Raw genomic sequence first — 26,345 nt, forward strand, 5'->3', positions numbered from 1 at the left:
TGACCCAGTGGAAGGCAGACGCTTAACCAACTGAGCCACTCAGACACCCCTCACCTGGTTCTTTTTATCTTTAATGTTGCCATTAGAACATTACATATTTGGCTCACTGTTCATTTCTATAGGACAATGCTGATTTATAACATTATGTCTGGATCATTCTGTGTGTTAGACAAATGCAAAAATAATTTTTGAGAAGTCTTGGACTGTCCTCAAGCCCTCCTTTGGGTTACTTTCAAGGTGGGGCTGGGAGGTGACTTTCTATTTAGTCATTAGGCCTCTTGAACTGCTTAGCTTTCATAAAACAATTATCAGTCTCATCTCTACTCCGCTGAGTTAAAGCATATGATTCAGCGTCATCAGGTAAGAAAGAACAGTCTCATTCTACATATTGTCAGGGAACATGACCTCATACTCACAGTTGTTCAGTACTTACCTATTTGAACAAAATCACATTTTAGTGCTCGTTTAAAGAAGTCATATTATTGCTGAAATTACAGAAGCAGAGATAAACGTTACGCATCTGGTATAGGCCTAGTTTAGGACTAACAATAAACATTTGCACAAAACCATACTACAGGGTTTCTTGTGGTAGAAACTAGCTAGCTAGACACTATCTAAACATCAAGTATTTCTTCCTCCTGGGTGCACATATCTTAGCTTTCCTTGGAGTTAGCTTGTAACCATGTGATTAGGTACTGTCCAGTTGTAGTGGGCAAAGGAGATATACTTCCAGGCCTGGCCATAAAAGCCCATGCATTATCATTCACACGTTCTCTATCCCTTCTATATTAAATCTCAGAGACCATATGTTCAAGATGGCAAAATCATGAAATGGAAGGCTTCTGGATCCCTGAGGCTCCACGTGGAAGAAAGCCACCAAGTGAAGTTGCATGACTGACTTGGTGAGTAAGAAAGAAGCCATTGCTTTTTTAAGTCAAAGAGATTTTTGTGGTTTATTTGTTACCATGTCATATCTTAGCTTACACTAACTAATATAGTTCTATTTAATATTGACTTTTTGGGAGTTAATTCTGGAAATCACACGGCTAAGTTGATTTCCAATTATACATAATTTGCAAAGTACTTATGCCCATGAGCCAGCTGGTGAACAGCGCTTGAAATATAACTAATGCACAAATGTGGAAATGCTCCACGTGTCCTTGGAGGCTGATGTGACAATTCATAAAGTCATATCAGAAGAGCATGACAAATTTTGTTATAATTTTGTGAAGTTACAGTTTAGTGATCTACTGGAAGATGGGTACTTATAAATTTCAAACAAAGACAATACAGGTGGCACTTCTCTTGTTTCTATTCAGGATTTCAGGGTTTTAGTATTTCCCCAAATAAAAAGTACTTCTTCTGTTCCTAGATTCTTCTGGGTAGCCACATTGTTGAAGTATTTCTAGATATTTTGGCAGCTCAGAGAATAAAGGCAAAGCTCCTCTACCCTTTTGGTTTATTTGATGTTATTGTTTTACATATTTATTTTGTAATCCATAGGAATTTTATTTCATTTCAATATTATTTTAAAGAGAAGTGTGTCCATTATTGGCCGAATAGGCTACTTGAGAGGGAAGAAGCAGGAAGAGTGGGTGGCCCGGATGCTGGAGCTCACTGCTTTGCAGGGTTCTAGGTGATGGAGAACGTGCCCAGGTGTGTCCAATCATCTCGGGCTTGATTTCCATCCGGCGCAGACCTTGCCGTTGTAGACACCCACCATGCTGCCCACCATCTTGGGCATGATGATCGTGTCCCGCAGGTGCTTCTTAACCACCCTGGGCTATGCGATAGGGAGGAGCTTCCTTCTTGGCCTTCCGCAGGCGCTCCAGCAGTGAGTGTGGCTTCCTCCACAAACCCGGGTTCAGCCTCTGCTGCTTCTGGGCGCTGTACAGCGGCATCAACCTCCTAGGACTGTCCAGCAGCTGGTCGAGGACTGCGCTGTAGGTCAACCTGAAGAAGGTGTTGTTCTTCTGCTCTGCTTCCGTCCTCTTGTCAGCTCTTCGGAAAGGGGATAGGAATTTTAATTATAGATCAAAACCTACATTATTTACTGAAGGTTTGAAAGTTTATATAGTATTTATACTCGTAACAAGCCAATGAGGCTGTTCTTTTAAAAATGCTTTATGAACACATGAAAACCCTTTTCCTTTTTTTTTTTTTTTTTTTTTTTTTAAGATCTATTTCTTTGAGAGAGAGAGCGTGCATGCACAGGGCGGGGGAGGGGGGCGGCAGAGGGAGAAAATCTTCAAGAGGACTCCCTCCCGGCTGAGCTGGGAGCCAGAGCTGGGGCTCCATCTCAGGACCCATGAGATCTTGACCTGAGCTGAAACTAAGAGTGGGATGCCTAACTGACTGAGCCACCCAGGTGCCCCACAAAACCCCTTTTCTATATTTTTATTACCCAACTATGGTGGGAGATGACATTTGATTTAGAATCCTAGATTGATGTCAAGGATAGCAGCACTTGACAAAGCCGAAGTTGTACTTTTTCGAAGGGGGAAATGGGGTGAGCACAAGAGGAGGAAGAAAAGACCATGAAGAATGATAAACAGAAGACATTTGTAGAGTGATTACTTTCCCAAGAGTTCAGGAGGATATCTCTGTACTTTGTCCTGTCCAGCTGAGTCACTGAATCATACACCTTACAGCTATACTAGTGACAACGTCATTGTCTCTCGTGCTGTTGTTTCTAATAATGCACATGCTTTAAAGTTCAAGAGGACTAATCACAAGGGAGACTTTAATGCTGAAAGATGCAAAATGTCTGCACTGAGGCCTTTGGGAATGATATATTTAAGATGGCATAGATATGAAATCTTGAAAACATATTAGAAGTATAACAGATGGGTGCCTGGGTGGCTCAGTTGGTTAAATGTCTGACTTCAGCTCAGGTCATGATCCCATGGTCCTGGGAGAGAAACCCACATCTGGCTCCCTGCTCTGTGGGGAGTCTGCCTCTCGCTCTCCCTCTGCCGCTCCCCCTGCTTGTGCTCTCTGGCTCTCTCAAGTAAATATATAAAATCTTAAATAAATAAATAAAGCACTGCATCAAATAATGTCAACATTCATCTTCATTAATTACATTTCTAATTAGTTTTTAAAAAGTAAAGGAGGAGTGCCTGGGTGGCTCAGTTGGTTAAGTGTCTAACTTCAGCTCAGGTCATGATCCCAGGGTCCTGGGATCTGGGATCACCCCTCCTGGTGCTCTCTGCTCAGCAGGGAGTCTGCTTCTCCCTCTCCCTTTGTGTGCTTTCTCTCTCTCAAATAAATAAATAAAAATCTTAAAAAAAGTTTGTTATAACAGAGTGAGGCTTAGTCGTAGTATACAATGGTTGTAATGTGAATTTTTACTTCTGTGGTTATTTGCAGGATATTTAAATCCCAACCAAATCTCTCTTGCCCCTAAGATTACTTCCAAGATGGTTCTTTTTGCCACCAGTTTACATATGTGCCAAGAAATAAAAACTCATTTTAATATAAGTTTAAGAAACATGCTACTTTTTATTATTTTATTTTATTTTATTTTATTTTTTAAAGATTTTATTTATTTGACAGAGATAGAGACAGCCAGCGAGAGAGGGAACACAAGCAGGGGAGTGGGAGAGGAAGAAGCAGGCTCATAGCAGAAGAGCCCGATGTGGGACTCGATCCCAGATCGCCGGGATCACGCCCTGAGCCGAAGGCAGACGCTTAACCGCTGTGCCACCCAGGCGCCCCAAACATGCTACTTTTTAAAAAGATTTATGTATTTTTGAGAGAGAGAGAGAGAGAGAGAGCGAGCATGAATGGGGGAGGGGGAGACGGAGAGAATCTTCAAGCAGACTCCCTGTTGGGCACCCAGGGTGAGGGAGGTCTGGATCCCATGATCCTGCTTTATTGACTGAGTCACCCAGGTGCCCCCAAGAAACATGCTACTTGAAAAGTATTGGCAATTATTTTCTGGGATCTCATAATATGTTCCAAATCCTCACAATTACTCACTTACTCTCATTGTTAATGAGGTTTACTAAGTTGATATCCGATGTCCCTTCAGTTAGAGAATACTGCTTAGTCCAGAGGGTAACTTGTGAAAAAAAAAAAAGGAAGGAAGGAAGGAAGGAAAGAAAGAAAAAGAAAAAAAGAAAGAAAGAAAGAAAAAAAAAGTTGTTGAGAACAGTAAAGTTAATACAATAGTGGAGACCTTTTTTGGAATTTGCTTGAGTGATAACAAGATCTGCAGTGTTGGGGTGCCTGGGTGGCTCAGTTGGTTAGGCATCTGTCTTTGTCCCAGGTCATGATCCCAGGGTGCTGAGATTGAGCCCCGCATCCGGCTCCCTGCTCAGTGGGGAGCCTGCTTCTCCCTCTTCCTCTGCCTGCCACTTTGCCTACTTGTGCTCCTTCTCTCTCTCTCTCTCTGTGTCAAATAAATGAATAAAATCTTCAAAAATTTAAATTAAAAAAAAAAGATCTGCTTTGTTGAAGTGAGCAAGGACATAGTTAACATGCTTTAAAAATTTATAACTAGAGGGGCGCCTGAGTGGCTCAGTTAGTTAGGTTAAGTGTTGGTCTCTTGATTTTGGCTCTGGTCATGATCTTCGAGCAGTCGGCTTGATTTCTCTTTCTCTCCCTCTGCCCTTCCTCCACCTTACACACACACTCTCTCTAAAATAAATAAATAAATCTTTGAGAAAAATTTATAACTAGAAAGGGAATTTGTCATTCCTAAATCAACCATAATAATAACAATATTCAGATAATTCCAGAAACTTCTAAAATAGTGTGGCTTGTGAATATAAATTCCCAAAATCTCTTTCATCACATTGTGGGAGACAAAGAAATAAACAAAACGTAGTCCCACATGACCCAGGAAAAAAAATCATAAGTTGTCAGCTTAGACTCACTGGCCAGGCTGACATCATGCCACATTTTCTGGGATCTCAACTAGCAAACTTACCCTACAGAAACTTTGTAAGTCAGTAAAAATCTTATTGATTTGATGTCAAGTAAAATACTTTTTGGTGGAGAAAACATATACTTAAGATGGTCGTTGTGTGAAATCTTGTTGTAATGAGAAATGGAGACTCAAATACATCATAAATGATATTGTTTAAAAATATTGTGTCCTGAAGAAATGTAAAATAAACCCCTAAGGTGATAATAATACAAGATGTTTGGGACCTTTGTTATATGATTGCCTTCTATGAAGCAATGGTGAGCTCAAGTCATAGTTATTCCTGAGTCTAAAAGTCTGGGTATATTTAGTAGTATAAATAGAATGAATTTAGTGGATTAATTCTGGTTTGTGGACAAAGCCTTGGAAAACACCTTCTCAAATGATTTCTTAATGTCTTCATCATTAACAGTGCATTGTTAATAGTTTGCTGAATTAAAATGGTACCATATGCATTTTCCTGAGGTTAGTCGGATTGTATACTTTTGTTTTTTAAAACAAACAGTAGGCTTGTGTGTCGTGAGTCATTGTCACCGTGTAGATACAGGCTTAGGAGAAGAAAAAACATGCATGCTTGAACTAGGACAAGCCTGCTGGATCCATTGCACCCTTCCTAACCTTCCAGTTATTTCTCTCTTCCTTTCTCACTGCCACCTCTGCCACCACTTCATTAGGAGTAAAGCTTATTTGGGGGACAGTTATGTAAAAGGAGACAACATTGCCTGGTAGTGTATTGGGACAAGAATGGGTTATGGAAATTATTTATTTGAGAAACAATATCTTAAAAACTAGTTATTATACTTCCAAATTGTTTTTCATTCAATTTGATGAGTGTTCTAAATGATTTTTATTTTGCATTTCTTTTTGCACACTCAGTGTCATATTTGTGTGATTTACCTAATCCTTGTGATTTATCTAATGAAAAAAGTCACAAAAGGTACATTTATTTGTTTAAGCACCCTCAACTTTGACCCGTAGAAAGGCGCAAAGGTAACCTTTCCTGGAATTTTGTCTTCCAGCAATCAAAAGATATATTTATTTTGCTTTCAGTAATCTTATATATTAAGTATCTTTCTATTCTGCTAAAGAATTAACCAACCTCATGAAGAGAATTGGCAAAATTAAGAATTCTCCACATAATTCAGATAAAATAAGTTTTTGGCTTAAATGTTAACTTTAAAATGACTTTGAACTGTTCTGTATGGTATAGTGGTAGTGGATACGTGACTATGCATTTGTCAAAACCCATAGAACTCTCTGCTACAGTTAATTTTACTGTATGCAAATTAAAAAAAAATCAACTTGAGGGTGCCTCGGTGGCCTAGTTGGTTAAGTGTCTGCCTTCGGCTCAGGTCATGATCCCAGGGTCCTGGGATCAAGTCCCACATCAGGCTCCCTGCTCAGTGGGGAGTCTGCTTCTCCCTCTCTGTCTGCCCCTCCCTCCCCACTCGGTCTCCCCCTCTCTCTCACAAATAAATACAATCCTTGAAAAAAATCAACTTGAATGGCAAGGGAACCCAAGATGAAATGTAGGCTACGGCAAATAAATCTAGCTGTATTACACATGAATGACATACTGCACTGAAGGGGATGGGGAGGAAAGAAGCTGACCTGAATAGCTTTGTAAAAAAGTGTTTTGATTAGCTACTGTAAGGCTAAAGGCAAAAAGTGTTATACATAAACATCTAAGTCTGATTGGTAAATTTGTTTATCACGGGGTCTGGGTTATCAATTTTGAATCTATTTTACATGTATGCTAGGGTTAAACAAATAGGTAAATATAGATAATGAGCCAGTTTTCTTTCTGTTGGACAACTTCCTGTTGAGTTCTTTGATAGTCCTCCCTCCAAGAGATGGAATTAGAGTCCCCTCTCTTGAAAGTGGGCTGTACTTAGTAACTCCTGTCAAATGAACAGAATACGGAAGAGGAAAAACAGTTACTTTACATTGGAGACACCTGGCGAAACTTAACCAAGTAATCAAGATTAATAGTACCAGTAATTAGACATATTGATATCATGTATACCCGCTGATAGGCTGTGATGAGAAGGGTACACCACTCTGAGATTCTTCCCACAAACTACAACTTCAGTGTAATTATGAGAAGGCATCAGATAAATCCAAATTGAGAGACATTAAATAAAAAGTATCAATGCACGAAAAGCAAGGAAAGAATAAGGGACAGTCACAGGAGATTATCCTAGAAGATTGAGGGGAAATGACAATTGAATACAATGTAGTAACCTGGATTTGATCTTAGAACAGAAAAAGGACATTAGTTGGAGAAGTAGGGAAATCATAATGAAGTCTGTAGTTTAGTTAATATATTGTACTGATGTTAATTTATTATGTTTGATCATTGTACTATGGTTATATAAGGCTATATAAGGTGTTAACATTGGGGGAGCCTGGGTCCATAGTATACAGGAACTCTGTATTTACAACTTTTCTGAAGGTCTAAAATTGTTTCAAAATAAGTAAGCCTTTTTTTTTTTTTTAAAGATTGTATTTATTTATTTGAGAGAGAGAGAGCATAAGCAGGCAGAGGAGCAGAGGGAGACGGAGAAGCAGGCTCTCCACTGAGCAGGGAGCCCGATCCCAAGACCCTGAGATCATGACCTGAGCTGAACGCAGACACTTAACTGACTGAGCCACCCAGGCACCCCTAAGTAAGCCTTTTGAAAACAGGCTTATGAATAATTTCTCAAAACTATCAAATTTTAATTTTTTCTGGAAATAATCTGCGTTGCTTTACTTTCATTTACTTAACACGTCCTAAACCAAACTCATGATCTTCCTCCGCCTCCCTTCCCAACCTGCTCCCTCCTGTGCTCCAGTCTCAGTAAATGGCGCCACCACATTCTCTCTCAGTTGTCCAACTAGGAAACAGAGTCATCTTTGACATTTCCTTCTCCCGTACTTCACAACAAATTAATCACCAGTCCCTAATCACAAATCCTGAATGTCTCCCTTTATATTCTAGAACTGAGTTGTCTTGTTTGTCTTCTCCTGTAGATTATAATCTCCATGGGAGCAAGGACATTGTCTGCTTTATTCCCCCATGTGTTCCACATGCCTCACACAGTATCTGGTACATAGCAGACACTCAAAAGCTATTGTTAAAGAAAAGAATGAATGCACATTATATTGTATGTTACTGTTTAATTGTATTTTCACATCTGAATCCCTTCTATCTAACATAGTGGGATGCATCCATATACCTCATTTATTTGTTTTTAATCTGTGGTCATCAAGTTTTAGAAATTAAGTGCAGTCCCATTAACAAGTTTCACCAAGTCCAATTTGATGTTCTGATTGCAGTAGTCAGTGATAGTTCAGAGAATCATGTGATACCTGAGCTGGAAGGACTTGTGGAGGAAGTCCTTTGGCACAAGTCTCTCATTTTATGAGCAAAGACTTTGAAGCTCCAAGAAGCTAAGTATTTTACCAGATCCTAGTATGAGTCCCTTCACAGAGGGGCATTTTTTTCTATGTCCCAGGGAACTTGGAAGAAAAGGAGAGAAAAATAAACAAAACAAGGAGAATGGTAGTAGTAGATTCATTACTCTTTACATGATTGAAAGAAGTGGATAAAATAAATAATCGAAAAGAACTTATCCATTTCTATGCAGAAATTTTATTCTATATGTTTTTTAAAAAATTTAGTTATTTGTGGGGAGGTATAAACATTAAGTTACTGATATTTTTGTGCTTGTGGGCATGAGGTACTTAGGGACATGGACACCAAAATAGGCAAGAAGGAAAGGTACATAAATGGGGACAGAATGGCAGCAGATAGTGAAGGAGGATGATTTTGGAAGGGATGGCATAAGAGTATATAAAATTGACCCATATTGATAGTTCTTAAAAGACATTAAGCTATTGATGACTAGAAATTAATTGGAATACTAAATACGTCTGTATTATTGCTCCTTAACTTATTCATATAGCAACCTGTCAAACATTACCTACAGTGTTTGGGAATCCAAAACAAAAATTTTACTTGCTGGGTATTAACACTGCTACCACTAATACCAATGCGATGACAAAGATATATATGAGATCCAATTCCTTTTGTCAAATTTTTAAAAGAAAATTTAATCAGAAAGATGACCTGACTTTCTTTTTGAAACGAGAGAAAGAGAGCAATTGAGCAGCACAGCTGAAGATAAAATTTCATTTAGTCACGAGGCATCTTGAAAGTAAATCAATTCATTTATTCATTCATGCATATATTTTTCATTCATTCAATGAAGTTATTGAGTCATCTATTTATTAAGTGATTTAACCTAAGAAGAATAAGTAGAAGATTTAACCTACTAGAAGAATAAGTAAAAGTTAGCAAAGCAAAAACAGTGAAATTATATGATAAAAACACAAATAATGTTATTCTCTTCCTTAAAATCTCCTATGGCCTCCCATTGCACTTAGGATAAAACTTACACTTATTTCCACAGCCCAAAGTCCCTGCATGATTGGACTGCCTATGTCTCCTACCTCATCTCCTACCACTCTCCACTTGCCTTTCTGTTTCTTGACTGTACATGCCAACTTATTTTCCACCTTTCCATCTTACATACTGGAATGCATCTGATATGGCTCCTTCATTTTTTTCTTTAAGTCTTTGGTAATCAAGCTTCAGACAATGAAGTATGACCTCCTCCTTAATTCTTCCCTCTGCACAGAATGTTCTGCTTTCCTATTCCCCTATGTGAAGTCAAATGTCACTCTCCAGAGATGACTTCCCTGACAACTTTATCTAAGTAGACACTTTTCTCCATAATAACTTATCACTACCTGCAGTTATCTTGTTCATTTATTTGTTTGCTTGTTCTTGTCTGTGTTGCTTCATTAGCATGCAAGGTCCATGAGAGCAAGGACTTTGTCCTGTTCACTCCTATATCTCCAATCCCTAGAAGAGTGTCTGACACACTCTGGGCATTCAATAAGTAATATCTACACTGAAGGATGAATTTGTATGTGAAATATTAATCTCACTGGTACACAGTTGGTGCTCAACAAACATTAAACACCTTTCCTTTGCATAGATGAGACTAATCAATTCAATCCCCTGATCAGCAAATATCTCACACGTATCATCTTGGATGTCGGGGATGTCCTGTACTATTATTCAAAAACATGTAGTAAAGGAATAATGGTCATGTATGGGATATTCTCTTTTTTCTCCTCCCAATCCATTCCTCACTTTTGGCCACTGTGCTCTGTGTCCCTGGAACACAGACCTTTAAGCCTACTCCAAAGCGGTTCCCTTATTCTCTGGCATCTGGCTGGGTTTGGTCAATGCAAATTACCATTGGGAGTTCAGAAAGTAGAAGAGTGAGGTTTTCCTGACTCAGTTTCTGTTGGGCAGGCCTCTCCTATAGTTCTCTCCAGGTAGTGCTCATTGTTCCTTCATGCCTAGGGACATTACATCCCTTACTGGTTTCCCGGATCCTTCCCTATAATTTCCTCAATCACAGAGTAGTGCCATCCCTCAAAATGGAACACTCACTGTTTCCTGTTAGAACTCTAATACAGGCAGAGGAAGAAAATGTGGGCAGAATTAAAACATGGCCTTCAGCAACACAAAAGCAACAAAGGTAAAAGGAACCATGGAGCGACAAGCACAGATCAATGGACCCAAATGTGCATGTTCTGCCATCTCCCTGTTTTGTGTCTTTGGATCACTAGTGTCTGAGGTTGGGTCCTCTAGAAGTAGGTGATGAGAAGATTTTGGGGTTCAAGGGATCACCACTAATGAAAAGAAGGGGGAGAAAACAGGATTAGGCAAAAGGCAAAGTCAAACTGCAGTGCAGGCTCTACGAAGCTTCAGCCAACCCAGTAGGGAGCTTTGGAGTGAGGAATGCCTGTCAGTGTTCCACATAAGGCTCAAATGACCCCACCTTTGTACTGTCTTGTCATTTATCTACTAGATCACATAGGAAGGGCTGTCTGCCAGAGGTTACCTGCTACCTGTACTCTCTGCAGCTGAACAGAAGGTCTTACCTTGAAGAGGGAGTATGGGGGACCATCTCTATATCTTCCACACCCGTTTGAATCTTAATCTTTCTTGGGCCTTATCTCTCACTGTCTACCATGGGAACTGTTTTCAGAAGCTTTGTTCCAGTACCTCTCCCTAGTAAAAATCACCCCAGCTTAATTAGTTCAGCTTATCCCATGTACTTCTAATCAAATTTCTCTATCTTATAAATTTCCAGAGTAACAGACAGCTAGTTGAAAGAAATATGTTCCCATTTTAGGAAATCTGATGTACCGGGGTGCCTGGGTGGCGCAGTCGTTAAGCGTCTGCCTTTGGCTCAGGGCGTGATCCCGGTGTTCTGGGATCGAGCCCCACATTAGGCTTCTCCGCTAGGAGCCTGCTTCTTTCTCTCCCCCTCCCCCTGCTTGTGTTCCCTCTCTCACTGGCTGTCTTTCTCTGTCAAATAAATAAATAAATAATCTTAAAAAAAAAAAAAGGAAATCTGACGTACTAAGAAACCAGATGGTACTATATAGTATCAGAAATAACACCATCAAGCAGTAGAAGTACAGCATTCATGATTATGTCTTCATATTGTCATGGAAAGAATTGCTCTGTGATATTCTCTCTAAGATATTGAGTATGTGTGGCTTTGATGATTCATTCTTTAGCTTTATGCAGTAAGTACTCTTACTTCCTGTATGGTTTCTGAAGAATGCCATAGTTCTTCCAAATCAGTATTCCTGACTGTTACCATGAAATCTTCCTCAGGAACAGTATATTTTAATATTGACACAATACTTGACTGCAAAATGCATCAGCAATCAGATAATATCTAGCTAGCTTAATAGGACTGTCTTCATAGTAAAAATGGATGTTTTGGTTTCTTTAAACCAAATGCTCTTACCTCTTTCACGTACCACTTCTTCACCTGGGTCTATTAGAGAAGGTTAACATTATGCTACCACATTTCAGATATCTTGTTAAATTATATTTAAGTGATGATCTGAAAATAAAGTGAAATAATCTGAGTGCATTAAGTAACAAGAAAGTGGGAACATTTCTAGTAGAAGAAAATCTCCAGGCTGGTATCTTAGGCAAAAATTTTTCTCCTGATTTTCTTTTTTTTTTTTTTTCATTTAATTTAGATCTTATTTATTTTTGTGAGAGAGAGAGCGAGAGAGAAAGAGCGATCACACAAGTTGGGGGTGGGGGAAAGGCAGAGGGAGAAGCAGACTTCCTGCTAAGCAGGGAGACCAATGCGGGACTTGATCCCAGCCCCTGGGTCATGACTTGAGTCAAAGGCAGATGCTTAACTGACTGAGCCACCCAGGTGCCCTCTCCTGTTTCTCTTGACTCAACTTTCCTTAAGGCCAATCAATAGCCAAATTTAAATTTATCTGGGTACTTAACTTAAAACAAAATTGGGGCACCTGGCTGGCTCAGTTGGTAGAACTTGTGAGTCTTGATCTTGGGGTTGTGAGTTTGAGACCCATGCTGGGTATAGAGATTGCTTAAAAAAAAAAATCTTAAAAAACCCCCCAAATTCAATTAATTAGTTGAGAATGTAACTGTAATGTCTTTAATATTGACTACAAAGAAGGAAAAATAATATTAATTATTAAATATTCTTGATTTGATATTATAAATTATGCAAATAATTGTGCTGCAAAGTTTGAAGCTGAAGAGTTAATCCTTTAAATGTCTTTGACAATGTACTTTATAGACTTGTAAAAGTATTTAAGAAAGTAAGCTAAAGCTTTTTTTTAATAAAAAAAATTTTTTTTAAGATTTTATTTATTTATTTGACAGAGATAGAGACAGCCAGGGAGAGAGGGAACACAGGCAGGGGGAGTGGGAGAGGAAGAAGCAGGCTCCCAGCGGAGAAGCCTGATGCGGGGCTCGATCCCAGGACTCTGGGATCATTCCCTGAGCCGAAGGCAGACGCTTAACGACTGCGCCACCCAGGTGCCCCTAAGCTAAAGCTTCTTCTTTTTTTTTTTTTTTAAAGATTTTATTTATTTATTTAACAGAGATAGAGACAGCCAGCGAGAGAGGGAACACAAGCAGGGGGAGTGGGAGAGGAAGAAGCAGGCTCATAGTGGAGGAGCCTGATGTGGGGCTCGATCGGGATCATGCCCTGAGCCAAAGGCAGACGCTTAACAACTGCGCCACCCAGGCGCCCCTAAGCTAAAGCTTCTTGAGTGTGCACGTGTACAGCTCTACAGTGTTCCGATTGCCAGCCAAATGATCCTCAAATTCATCCTCTATCAGATTCATTCTAAAGATGTAAAAATCTTTGATCTGAGAAAGGGGGATTCTTACTAATGTTTTTGTAAAACAAACAAGCAAAAAACACACTGTTAATATAAACACACTGTTTTTTGTTTGTTTTGTTTTTTAGGATCTTGAAAGCAAAAGTCCTTCACTGCCCCTTGCTCAGGTGCTGGATATTTGCTTTGTTTATGTCAGGCACTAGAGGGGAGTGTGGTGTCATACAGCTGCTGTATTCTGCTCGCCGTGCACACCGCAGCCTGCCCAAATATAGGGAAGAGGTACAGCAAAGGAGTTAGAAAAATACCTTGTCAAGGTTGAAATAGGACAACTGTGGTCCAAATCTACTGAGATCTAGTGTTTTACTCAGGAAGTCCCAATATAGGGCTTTGATCCTTTTTAAGCAGCAATAACATCCAAATAACTTGATTTTCATAGCTTTAATTATTATTTTACAATAAGATATGCCCCTGGTTTTATCTTTTTGCTTATTTCTTTTTGATATGTCTCTGATTTTTAAAAAAGGCAAATAGAATAGAAAAGTACAAAGAAGAAAGTGAACGCAACTTAGAATCATACTATACGCTCTCACCGTATGGGGGAGGATTGTTTCTGATATCTCTCTCCACTGACAGAAATAGTCACACAATTTTATTTATTTATTTATTTATTTATTTATTTATTTATTTATTTATTTATATTTTATTTATTTATTTGTGTGTGAGAGAGAGAGCACAAGCAGGGGGAGCTGCAGGGAGAGGGAAAAGACGGCACCCCGCTGAGCAAGGAGCCCAATGCAGAACTTGATTCCAGGACCCTGGGATCCAAAGCACGCAGCAAATACTCAGTTTGTATTTATTGACTGATCTACCTGAAGACTTTAGCATAAAGAGATGAGCTACCCTTTTGTGGAGGCCTGTTTAAGAACCGTTCTGTTGAATGCAAGGTACCTTTAAGTGAGACAGTTTTACATGGTTCACCTTTATAAGCCATGAGTCCAACTAAAAATCTCTGTTAATTATTAAACCCTTATGTATTATCTGGATACCTGACTCTGCAGATTGCGAACAGAGAGCGTTTGTCCCTCAAGTTAAGCCTAAACACCAGTTGAAAATGTAATTTTCAAGGGATTTTAAAAAACATTTTTCTCTTAAATTTAGTAGAGAGAGTGGAGTATCTCTTGTTTTGGCTGGCATAGCTACGGCCTAAACAATTGGCTTAAACCTTTTTTGCGATTCCTGCTTGTTTTAGCATGGCAGAGCTTGGAGTTTACAGAACCCTCCTTTTGGTAATTTCTTTGGCAAAGTGTCTGGAGGGCACAAAACTGCTGGCAGATTTTAAAAAGTGTGGTGACTTGGAATGTGAAAGTAAGTTTGCTTTTCTTTTTTTCCTTCTTTTCCTCTTAAACTAAGGTTCTGAAATAACATAATATGTTATTGTGGACATGTATGATAGAAGTGAGGATTAATATCACTGAGAAATATTTGCGATTATAAAATATACTTCACTATAAAAAGAAAATGCTAGAAGCAAAGCATTTCACAGTAATTTTTAATGTTAGTTATCAAGGGGCAAAGATCAGCCTGATATATAAATATATCATAAATTATACAGATATTAATTCAGGCCTCAAAAACAAATCAGAACTTTAACTATTTTTTAAGATAGCTAAATTGATTTCTGTTGATCTGTATTAAAAAGATTTCAAGGCATTTCATAGTTCTTTATTTATGAAGCCCTTATATTTTTTAGTTTCTATTTCATAATCAGAACTTTCTGATTCTAATGAGTTTTCTAAAAATATTTTTATTTCGTCTCATCATGATTTATTGTCTAAACTTTATCAAACATTACTCATTTCTGTGTTCATTTATCATGTAAAATTACTGAAATCAGTGTTAGCAGTATATAATTTTATTTGTATCCTTGAATATTAACTTTCTCCTATCTTCTACAAAGAAAAACTAATTTTCATTTTATTGCTTAAGAAGTTATTTTCTGTTATTAGCATTATGGTGCAAGATGAATAGTATCACAATATATTACAATTGTTTTAAATATGTTCTATCTCTTCAGTATGTGAGAATTGTTTCTGATTTGCAACATGTAAATTAAAATGCAAAATATTATTAGTAGAAATGTAAAAAATTTATAAGTAAATTTTTTATGAGTAAACATTTTCCTTAATCATTTGGATATGTAATTTGATATATAGAGAAGATTTACTAGATGATGCTTTATAGTAGTAATCATCTTTCTTTCCCTCTTTACAACCTCATTTTAGTTTCCATAGGGCCAGACATGAAACATGAAAAGGGAACATTCAAATTTATAGTAATTTATAGTGTTATTTTAGCTTTAATTATATGACTTAATCAAAATGTTTTACATATGTTAGTATAATTATAATAGGTGATATGGTATGTATATTACTTTATGTATTGAAGGGCTAAATCTAGTATATGTGGTTATGATCATAGTTATTGGGGGCCTATTATGTGCTGAGTCTGGCGGGGTAAGAGTGTGTATCTAAGAGGAATAAAATGAAACGTCAGATAAGTTTCTTGACCTCCAGGAATTAGGTCAACATGAAAAAGTAAATAGCAATACAACATAAGGATAATAGGTAATATTAAGGTTCAGAGAAGGGGCAGAACAAGCTGGACCAATTTGGGATGTCTCATAGAAGAAGTAGGATATGAGTTGATCACAAAGAGAGACTGAAGAGTTTCTAGGCTTAGGAAAGAACAGAAAGAAAAGTCTCGGAGTATAGAAGGCAGATATTGCAGTGAAAATAATCTCAGTGCAAATCTGGCTCCACCATTTATCAGGTGTGTGACCAACTCTCTAAGACTTAGTTAAAGGCTCATTTGTTAGGCTGATAAAAGATTATCGACCTTATAGGTCTGTTTTGGGGATTTAATAAAATAAAAATATAAAAGTTATCATAATGCCTGGAATATACAATAGTCCCCTTTACCCATGGGTCACTTTCCATGGTTCTAGTTACCTGGGGTCAACCATGGTCCAAAAGCAGATGATCCTTCTTCTGACATGTACTCAGAAGATCAGTAGTAGCCCCACTTTATGTCATAGGGCTTACCTCATGTACCTCACTTTATCTCATTAGGGAGGCATTTTATCATCTTACATCATTGTAAGAAGAGTAAGTACAGTATAATAAGGTATTTTGAGAAAGAGAGATTGGTCACATAACTTTTATTACAGTATATTGTTGTAATTGTTTGATTTTACTATTATTGTTGTTAATCTCTTACTGTGCCTAATTTATAATTTAAACTTTATTATATATATGTATACATAGGAAAAAAACATATTGTATACAGGGTTCAGTACTATCTGTGCTTTTAGACACCCACTAGGGATCTTGGATCATATACCCCACAGATAAGGGGGACTATTGTAGTAGATGCTAGTAAGAAAACAAATTATCTTTACCTTTCCTTCCTGACAAGAATGATAATGACATACTCCAGAAACAATGGATAGATGAACTTGACTGTAAAGGAATAAGAGGAAGTCATTTTAAATAAGGAAGAGGATCAGGTTATGGATATCCTTGAATACCAAGCTAAAGAACTTAGAATTGATTCTGTGTGCAGTGGGAAGTCTATTCTATGTAGCTTTTTAAGGTGATAAATGATATGAAGAAATTAGGATAGAGTGGAGGAGGGCAAGATGGGAGGGGGAGAAATAACATTTTAATTTAAATTGTGTTTTTTTTTCTCACATGTTTACATAGCTTTAATAAGCAGAGTCTTAGCCTTGAGAGATTACAGAGGTCCTGACTGCCGATACCTGAACTTCACTAAGGGAGAAGAGATCTCTGTTTATGTTAAACTTGCAGGAGAAAGGGAAGATTTGTGGGCAGGAAGTGTAAGTACCTATTTTTTAAAAACTGAATGTAGAATAAATGACAAGCTTGTACAGAATACCTGCATTTCACTTCTAAAGGAACTTTAATAATTTCAAAGCACTTTACATATATAATATATATGTAATATACATATATATTTAAAACCCTTAACATTTTTAAAAAATTATTTATTTATTTGGGAGAGAGAGAGCAAGAGAGCATATGCATGAGTTGGGGGAGGGACAGAGGGAAAAAACCTCAAGCAGACTCCCTGCTGAGCAGGGAGCCCCACATGGGGCTTGATCTCATGACTCTGAGATCATGATCTGAGCTGAAATCAAGAGTCCGATGCTTAACCAACTGAGCCACCCATGCTCCCCACCCTTAACATATTTAAACAAACAAAAAATGGTCATATTCAGTCTTGGTTCCAGAATTTCTATAAAAGTAGTATTTTGGGAAGGCATTCTGGTTGGGATAGAGAACTAAGAGTGCCTTGAAATTATTTTTACATAGCATGCGTAGTTTTTGAAGTTAAGTTTTATATTTACTTTGAGAATAAAATTTAGACGTGCTGGTGGAGATTATGGGACGTCTAGGTAACACCAGTGATCCCATGGTGGTGCCAATAGCTAAGTTAAGAGAGACTGGGAAGTTTTAGTTAATCAGATCAAAAGACATGTCTTTCTGAGCAAATAAAGGACTTGTTGTTATTGTTGTTGTTGTTTAAGATTTTATTTATTTGAGAGAGAGAGCAGAAGCGGTCGGGGCGGGGGGTAGTGCAGAGGGAGAGGGAGAAACAGACTGTGGAGCAGGGAGCCCAACGTGGGGCTTGATTCTAGGACCCCGAGAACATGACCTGAGCCGAAAGCAGACACTTACCTGACTGAGCCACCCAGGCGCCGCAAGGATGGAGTTCTTATTGAAGAAATCCTCAGAGAAATGAGTAGCCTAGAGAATCAAGGTATATGAATTTTTCATGAAAAACAACAACAACAACAACAATTGGGAGAGCCTTTTATTTGGCCCAAAGTCCTATACTGAAATTCCTAGAAGCCTGAGTAATATCTCTAAATATGTAACAGGAAAATTAATGATTAATGTTTTCAGTTGGAAACACATTTGTATCTTTGATGGTATCATTATGCTTTATAATGAAAAGATGCTATAAGAAATTTTACTCCCAAGCTGAACAAGCATGACCAACCTGATGCATACATCATTTCCATATTGAACATGCAACAGGTTTTTCTGTTGTGTAGCCTCTGTGACCACTATTTGAAGGAGCAGGTTCTGTTTGGATCTATCCTGCTTTTTAGCATCAGGGGCTGTATGACTGAACCCCTGACTGTCAATGGCCAGAATTATTTGGCTCCTGCAGTTCCCAATATTCCTTATTGCTTATGGTCTCTTAAACGTGCCAGTGTATGTCTTTGAACACATTAGAGGCAACCAATGCAGCTGTAAGAAAAATGACATGGTAGGTATCGTAAGAGGAAAAGAAAGCATTCTTTCTTGTTTCCTATGTGAGAAAGTGACAGTTCCACACAAAAGCAGCATGTAATGTGTGGAGCCAGGGTGAAGTTTCAAGCATACTGAGCTCCATGCATTGGGTGTTTAGTCCAGGCAGGCAGCTGTCTAAGAAACCGAACTGCAGAGTTCACCCACAGACTATCAGTTTCCAAATAGCTACAGCAACTACAGAGCTGGAAGAATCACAGTTGAGGTGTAATGGTGCTGGATCAAAGGACCAAAACATGGTCTTTAAACTTTGCTAGGGACAGGAAATGGGCTGAGAGTGGTGAAACCTTCACTCTTGGGGGACATCTTCTATGGACTTAAGCTGGATTAAGAAGATCCCTATTACCAAGGTAGCCCCAGAATGGAACCAGATCCTCTCAGGAGGACTCATAGATCTTTGCTGTTCTGATGAATCCATCTTGGCCCTTCAGAGATTAAACCTCTTACTTGATTTTGACATCCTGAAAATGTTGAATATGTCACAGCTCCATCTAGCTTGGCTACTTCCATCATTCTTTTGCCTTTTGATATCCCAGGTTTACAGTATAAATCTGGGTTCCATCTGGGTAAGGAAGGCAATGACAAACATAAAAAGGAAGAAAATCGGCATGTGGAATGGTTTTCCCTCAGAAGTTTGAAAAAGTGGCCTTTTACAACTTGGCTCTTTGTTCCTTCAAATTAATACTATTTTTTTGAATAATAGGGGTGTCTGGCCAGCTTAGTTGATAGAGTGTGTGACTCTTGATCTTGGGGGTTCTAAGTTTGAGCCCCATATTGGGTGTAGAGATTACTTTAAAATCTCAAAAGAAAAAAGGAATATGATTTCACTGTCTTTTAGATGGCAAATGAAATCCAATTAATTTTTGTGATTTGAGATAGATGAAAGCCAAGGACATGGGGCAAAATTAGGCTCAATAGTAATTATAACTTTGATCACTCTTCCTTGCTAATTTTTATTCTTCATTTTGGTAGAAAGGAAAGGACTTTGGATATTTTCCCAGAGAGGCAGTCCAGATTGAAGAGGTGTTCATATCTGAGGAAGTTCAGATATCAACTAAAGTGAGTATTTCAGTTGTTAATTGAATTTAAACTTTCTTGACAAAAACAGTTTTCTGCAGTGTAAGTGTCCATTGGTTAAGTATCCTGTATAGTGAATATGTAAAATAGTTGGTCTGAGAACTCACTCTAGGAATAGTTTGAGCATGTGAGTAAAATTAGGTAAGACAAAGTTGATGACAGGCATAATGCTTTCCGAAAAATTTACAGGCAGGTTAAGAGCATCATGGATTCTGGACTGAGTTCAAAGCCTGACTGTGGCCTTGTGTGCCTTAATTTTCTAATCTGTAAAATGAGGATGATGATTATAATACAGTGCTACTTCATGATTTATTGGGGAAAGATGAACATAAGTATATAGAATAACACGTGTGCTATAAAAGTATTAGATATTATTACTAATGTTATTATCCTACTGAGACAAAATTTATTTCCCATCACTCTCTCTAGGTCTCATATCTGTACAATTTCTTTTTCCGTTGAATTTTAAATGAGCTTGATATTGCTGGGTTTGATAATGTTGGGGTTGATAATGAGAAAAGGAATCAGAAGGTGACTTTTCAATATGTAAGTTTGATTAGCCCATTTCATTCAGATTCCAGGTTAAGGCAACTTACGTTAAATAAGGTCAATGTGAAGTAAGTTAGCCTAGTCAAGCAAACTGTCTATTATCTGGCTCCTTCCCAGCATAAATTCTGGGATTAACAGTCAATTTAATGTATAATTACTGGTCCTGTCAGTTTTATCTCCAAAATATATATGGAATATATTGTCTTCTCGTCATTTTCACTTTCCCCATAGGTCTAATCCAAGGCTTCATTATCTCTTGATTAGAATACTGCAATATTGGCCTCCTTGCCTCTACTTTTGTCCTCTTCCAATACATTCTCCAAACAGCGATGGATCTCATAAGAACAAAACCAAAACCAAAACAAAACCAAAAAAACCCCAAAAAACAAAACAAACCAAAAAACAAAACAAAACAAAAAAACTTCAGATGTCATTCCTTTGGTTTAAAGCCTGTTAATGGCTTTCCATTGAACCTAGAATCAAGACCTGACTCCTTACCCTGGCTCTACATGATCTGCTCCTGTCCTCCACCTCCCTCCCAATGACCCTGACACTACCTTTCCCTCACTTACTATGCTCCTGGCCACACTCGCCTGTTGACTGTTCTTAGAACTTGCCAAATACTTTCCTAGCCCAGAGACCCAAACAGGCTTCTCCTTCAGGTTCAAATGCTTTCCCCAGGTTTTTCACGTAGCTAGTTCCTTCTTATCCTTTACATGGCCATGTAAACATCAGTGCCTCAGAGAGGCCTTCCATGATGATTCTTGTGGAATTACTGCATCTTAATCACAGATTCCTGTTTATTTCCTCTATAGCACTTATCACAATTCATAATTACTTTTTTTTCCTTTTGTTTACTGTAGAGTTTAAGCACCTAGAACTGTGTATAGTATATAGTAAGCATACAGAAGCCCTACATTCTCAGGTCAAGTTCTCTGGGAAATAGACTCTGAGGTCGACCTTTGCATGCAAGAGCTTTACCAGGGAGTACTCTTAGGAGTAACACCTGTGAGGGATCAAAAGAAAAAGCAGGATTGGGCAGAGAAGTTGAACTGTGATACAGTTGCAACAAAGGTCTCAGTTGATTCCATAAGGAACTCTGAACCTGAGATGGCCTTTCAGAGTTGCCTTGAATAGAGGCAAGGTGTGCGGCCTTTTTACCCTTACCATTACTGGCTCATCTGGGGTGGTGTAATTTGGGCTAGGTTAAGCTAGTGTTTACTCTAGACAGTTACTATTCTAAGCACTTTATTCATTTAATCCTCACAACACAACACCCCATAAGGTAGGTACTGTCATTATCCTCATTTTACAGATGAGGAGACTGAGGCATAGAAAGGTCATATAATTCACCCAAGTTCAAAGAGCTAGTAAATGTCAGGGTCAGGATTTAAACCTAGATGGTTGGCTCCGGAGTCTGTTCTCAATCACATATTATACTGCAGTGCCTAAAACATTGTAAAATTTCAATTTTGAAGTTTACTTTTAAAGAATTCTGAACTTTATTCTCATTTCATAATGATCATATCCAAAGAGCAGCACATATCACTGTTTCATACCTTCAGATTAAAAAAATAATAACTTTGGGGCACCTGGCTGGCTCAGTCGGGAGAGCATGCAACTCTTGATCTCCAGGTCGTGAGTTCAAGCCCCACATTGGGTGTGAAGCCTCCTTAAAATAAAATTTAAAAAAATATTAATGTCACCGTTTTTCTTCTTGACGATCTATTCTGTGAGCCGAACAAGAGGATTCCCCACCGCAGTTGTCTATGTACAATATCTCAGTAAAAGAAGTCTAAATGAAGTGCAACTTTTAACAAGGCTTTCATGCTTTAGAGTCTCTGGGCTGTCTGAGCTGTCACTATGTGCTGTGAAATTCCCCTCTCTCAAACCACCACACAGCTGCATGTGTTTGGTTAGTGCACTCTTAAAAGAAGCAAGACTTTGTGGACCTGTATGCCTTTTTATCAAGAGTTTATTTTCAGAATATACTCAAAGTCTAGATTTTTCATTTAGATTTTTATCACTGACCCTGAGTCAGTTGTGATATAAATGTTTGAGATTAGGAGAGCTGATTTTAGTGTTTGTTGTGCTGCTGAGCTAGCTGTATGGCCTTGGGAAAATCATAGTCATCTATTTTAAGTGATTTAGGGAGAAACAAGGAATTTTAGTATATTTATGTCAGTCAATTTTTCTCTTACAGGAATCTGATTTTCTTTGTCTTCTTGGAGTAAGTTACACTTTTGAAAATGAAGACAGTGAATTAAACAGTGATGATGGCAAAAATATATATCCATATGAAGAAGATAAAGACCAAAAATCTAGTGTATATGAAAGTGATTTTCAGACAGAATCTGGATTTTATCCAACTTCTGAAAGTACTTTGTTTGAAGATCAGTTTCCTGCATCAGAGGCTCCTGAAGATATCAGAAGTACTAGTGAATCAAAAGACTGGGAAGGAGTGGAAGCTGGAAGTATGCAAGAGGATTCTGTTTCAGAAGTGGATCACATCCTGCCATCCTCGCCTGAAGTGAAAGCTTGGTTTGGATTTGGAAGGGAACTAGCTGAAGGGAAGACTTTTGAATCAGTTATTGAACCTCTACAAGAAAGCTCATTTCAAAGTAGAAAAATAGGAGAAGATGAGAAGGACCTAGAGGAATTAAATAATGATGAACCCCAAACAGAAGAACCTGCACTGGAATTCAATCCAGTGCCAAAGAAACAGTCCGAACTAGGTTCTGAATCAGAGACCGTTATCAGTCCTGAAGCCACTGGTTGGTTTGGGGGTAGTTTTAAAAGTTATTTAGGTTTTGGAGGTGAGGATACAGGACTTGAATTATTGTCCAAAGAAAGCAATCCACCACTACAAGATGTTCCTAATTCCCTATCATCTGAGGAAGAACCCACAGTTCCATGCACAGAAATATTAACAGAAAAAGAAGACACAATCGTCAATGATACCTCAATTCTCAAGCCAAGTTGGTTTGATTTTGGTTTTGGTATGCTAGACTTTGTATATACCAATGAAGATAAAATTATATCAGATGATGGAAAAAGTGAAGAAGGAGGTGGGGGACGTAAACATGAACATCTTCCAACAAGTGAATTTGACCCTGATAAGGAACAAGAAACAAAAACAATAAAAATTATGGAAACTGAAGATCAAGTAGGCAAGGAAAGAGTCCTAGAGAAAACAGATGATTCTGATACCATACCATATTTAAAAAAGTTGTTATATAATTTTGACAACCCTTGGAAATTCCAGGACATTCCCAAGGAAACGGAATTGCCATTTTCCAAACCGATACAGGATGAAAATGATGAAAATAATGTAATTGAAAATGATGAAACAGAAGAATTTTCAGCTGACAATTATCACACAGATAATATGAAAGTTATGATGCTGAAAAGCAGATCCAGTCAGTCAGGTTGGTATAAAATATCTATAATTTTATGTATGTATGTATTTATTTATTTAAAATTGTATTTATTTATTTATTTGACAGAGAGAGAGCACAAGCAGGGGGAGCAGCAGAGGGAGAGGGAGAAGATCTCTGCTGAGCAGGGATGTGGAACTCGATCCCAGGACCCTGGGATCATGACCTGAGCTGAAGGCAGATGCTTAACTGACTGAGCCACCCAGGCACCCCTAATATAATTTAATTTTTTAAACATAGTTTATTCTTATAAGTACAAATCGGATGAAAAAGTCCAGAAATCCATGTTTCTCAAAATACTCAATAATCAACAATCTTATCAACTACCCTTTTATTAATTTCCAGTTTACTCTGGGTCTTAGATCTCTTAATAGTATAAAATAAAATGCCAAGGAAGAAAGAATGACTGGAGATACATAGATGTTCCAAGAAGATCTTAAGGTAGTTTACAATAAGTTTTTATTTTTATTTACGTAGTATATGTAAACAGGTTTAAACATACAAATATTACTAAGCCTTTTTTTTTTCTTTTTAAACAAAAGCAATTTCTGTTCCCTCTGTCTATCTCTACTCTCACATGTGTTCCAGGGACAGTAATTTATTTCTTTTCTTTCTTTTCCTTTCTTCCCTTTCTTTCTTTCTTTCTTTCTGAAACAAATTTCTTTTAGTATTTATCTCTTTTTTCTAAAGAAAACCTTTATATTGTTTGGCTTTGGTTAATCTATATTAGATGATGTCCATCGACTTTCTATTTTGGTAAATGAGGATTTCTTTCTGCTCATTTACATTAAGTTTTTAGCTCATTAACACCTTCCCAATATAACTATATTTGAATGGTTTTCTTTCAATTCTGGGAGCTCAAAGGTAGACAATGGAAGAGGGCAGAGTATCAGACGATACTTCTAGATGTAGATGTCTAGGTATCTAGCCATTTCTATGATTAAAAATACGTGGATTGTGTTTTAAGTAAAGAATTATATAACATGACTTCCCCACACTTCCATTCTGATGTCTCTCTGATGGACAGATTAGGAACTCTGCAAATACTGGCCAATAATACAGAAACGATTGAACCCTAGAATGACACATAGCCTTTCACAACAAGAGGTCAAAAGTGTTGCAAACTCAAAAGGAAACAGATTTATTTCTATCAGAAATGGTTGATTTTCTTGAATTTCCAGAAGAACTATATGTCATTTCTTAATATTCTCCAAAATGTGCGCTCTTTACTTAATTAATATCCTTAACCAGAACGTAGACTTAGATTCTTACCCTTTTCTAAATGAGAAAGGCGTAGGTGCGATGCTTTTTAATGACTAAAATATTAAAGCCCTAGACTGCTAAAGGCTAAAGAGGAAATTATTTTGTTCGACACTTGTTAGATCCTAAAGGAATATTTGTGAAAAAGCAGATAAGAGTAATTGGGAAGAATAAGTGAGACTAAGATAAAGCAAAACAATATCAGGTCCAGAAATAGGGAAGATTCGAAATATAGATATGTGAAAATATTTTAGAGTATATGTATAGAAACTCAAGGACAACCTGAATATCACTTTGGTGGAACTAAATATCACTTTATTATTTCATATAGTGATGCTAAGGGAATTTCTAAATATGAAAACTTGGAGAACAATCAAATGAGAATAGGGCATTTATGCAATTATAACTAGTTTTGAGGGACTTTCATGAAAATAGTCAGAAATTCCTTCAAGTTTCTAAAAAAGATATGTCATTCTATATAAACAAAATATCTTATTCCAAAATATTATATTAATTAAATGGAAAATAACCTGGTATCATGCAAAATTTGTTTTTAAAAAGAAATACTAAAAGGAATTCAGATAAAGCCATAGGCCCTATTTTTTGGCCATTGGAGAAATAGCTACAACAGCCAAAATTTTCAGATAATTTCAACAACTCTTTTAGGAAATAGCAAATGAAAATTTGCCTTAATCAGAAAGAGTGTATAAAAAAATGAATTACTGACCTTAAATCAAGATTTATGAAAGTCTGAGACCTGAGATAACCAGATTTACAGAAAAACTAATATACTGATATAGGTATTTACAAAACAGATAAATTAGGGAACATTTATTTATATCACAATATTAAAAGCTATTTTACAAAAGGACTCCAGTTGAACTTATTTAAAATAATGAGTTCCCCTAGTATAGTTAAATATGAAAAGTTCTTCATTATTTTATTTGACTTAAAATTCTGTTTATAACAATTGTATGAAAGGCATATCTGTAGCTAATGTAAATCTAAAACCTTAGGTTTAAGTCATGTGAAAATAATACCCTGACATTAATTAAATTAATTAATTAAATATAGAAATACTATAGGAAGTATTCATTTCTCTTAACACATATATTTACTTTAAATGCAGTTAAAACTATTTTATTTATTAAAGATTTTATTTATTTGAGAGAGAGACCGGGAGAGCATGAGTTGGGGGGGAGGGGCTGAGGGAGAGGGAGAAGCAAGCTCCCTGCTGAGCAGGAAACCCAACATGGGGTTCCATCCCAAGACCCTGAGATCATGTCCAGAGCCAAAGGCAGACATTTAACCGACTGAGCCACCCAGGCGCCCCTTTAAAAAATTGTTTTAGATGAAGACCTGAGCTGAAACCAAGAAACTTAACCAACCGAGCCACCCACACACCTCTGATTGATTATTTTTAACTTTAATGTCCAT

At 37.5% G+C, this 26,345-nt stretch overlaps 1 protein-coding gene and 1 pseudogene across 3 annotated transcripts in view; one reads left to right on the forward strand and one right to left on the reverse strand.

Moving 5' to 3' along the window:
- Positions 1-1,564: 1,564 nt before the first annotated feature.
- Positions 1,565-10,965, reverse strand: LOC123794163 (small ribosomal subunit protein uS19 pseudogene; annotated as a pseudogene).
- A 3,271-nt stretch (positions 10,966-14,236) lies between these two features.
- The window catches only part of MIA2 (MIA SH3 domain ER export factor 2), an 81,006-nt gene continuing 68,897 nt past the window's right edge, over positions 14,237-26,345 (forward strand). For all 3 annotated transcript variants that reach the window (XM_045799521.2, XM_045799541.2, XM_045799530.2), the window contains exons 1-4: positions 14,237-14,554; positions 16,951-17,084; positions 19,558-19,644; positions 22,415-23,639. In XM_045799521.2, the coding sequence (XP_045655477.2) occupies positions 14,440-14,554; positions 16,951-17,084; positions 19,558-19,644; positions 22,415-23,639 (1,561 nt within the window). In that variant the 5' untranslated portion in view covers positions 14,237-14,439. The remainder of the gene's footprint in view (positions 14,555-16,950; positions 17,085-19,557; positions 19,645-22,414; positions 23,640-26,345) is intronic.

Source organism: Ursus americanus, chromosome 35 (assembly GCF_024610735.1).
Source record: "Ursus americanus isolate L20-20 chromosome 35, mUrsAme1.1.p, whole genome shotgun sequence".
NCBI classification, from domain to species: domain Eukaryota; kingdom Metazoa; phylum Chordata; class Mammalia; order Carnivora; family Ursidae; genus Ursus; species Ursus americanus.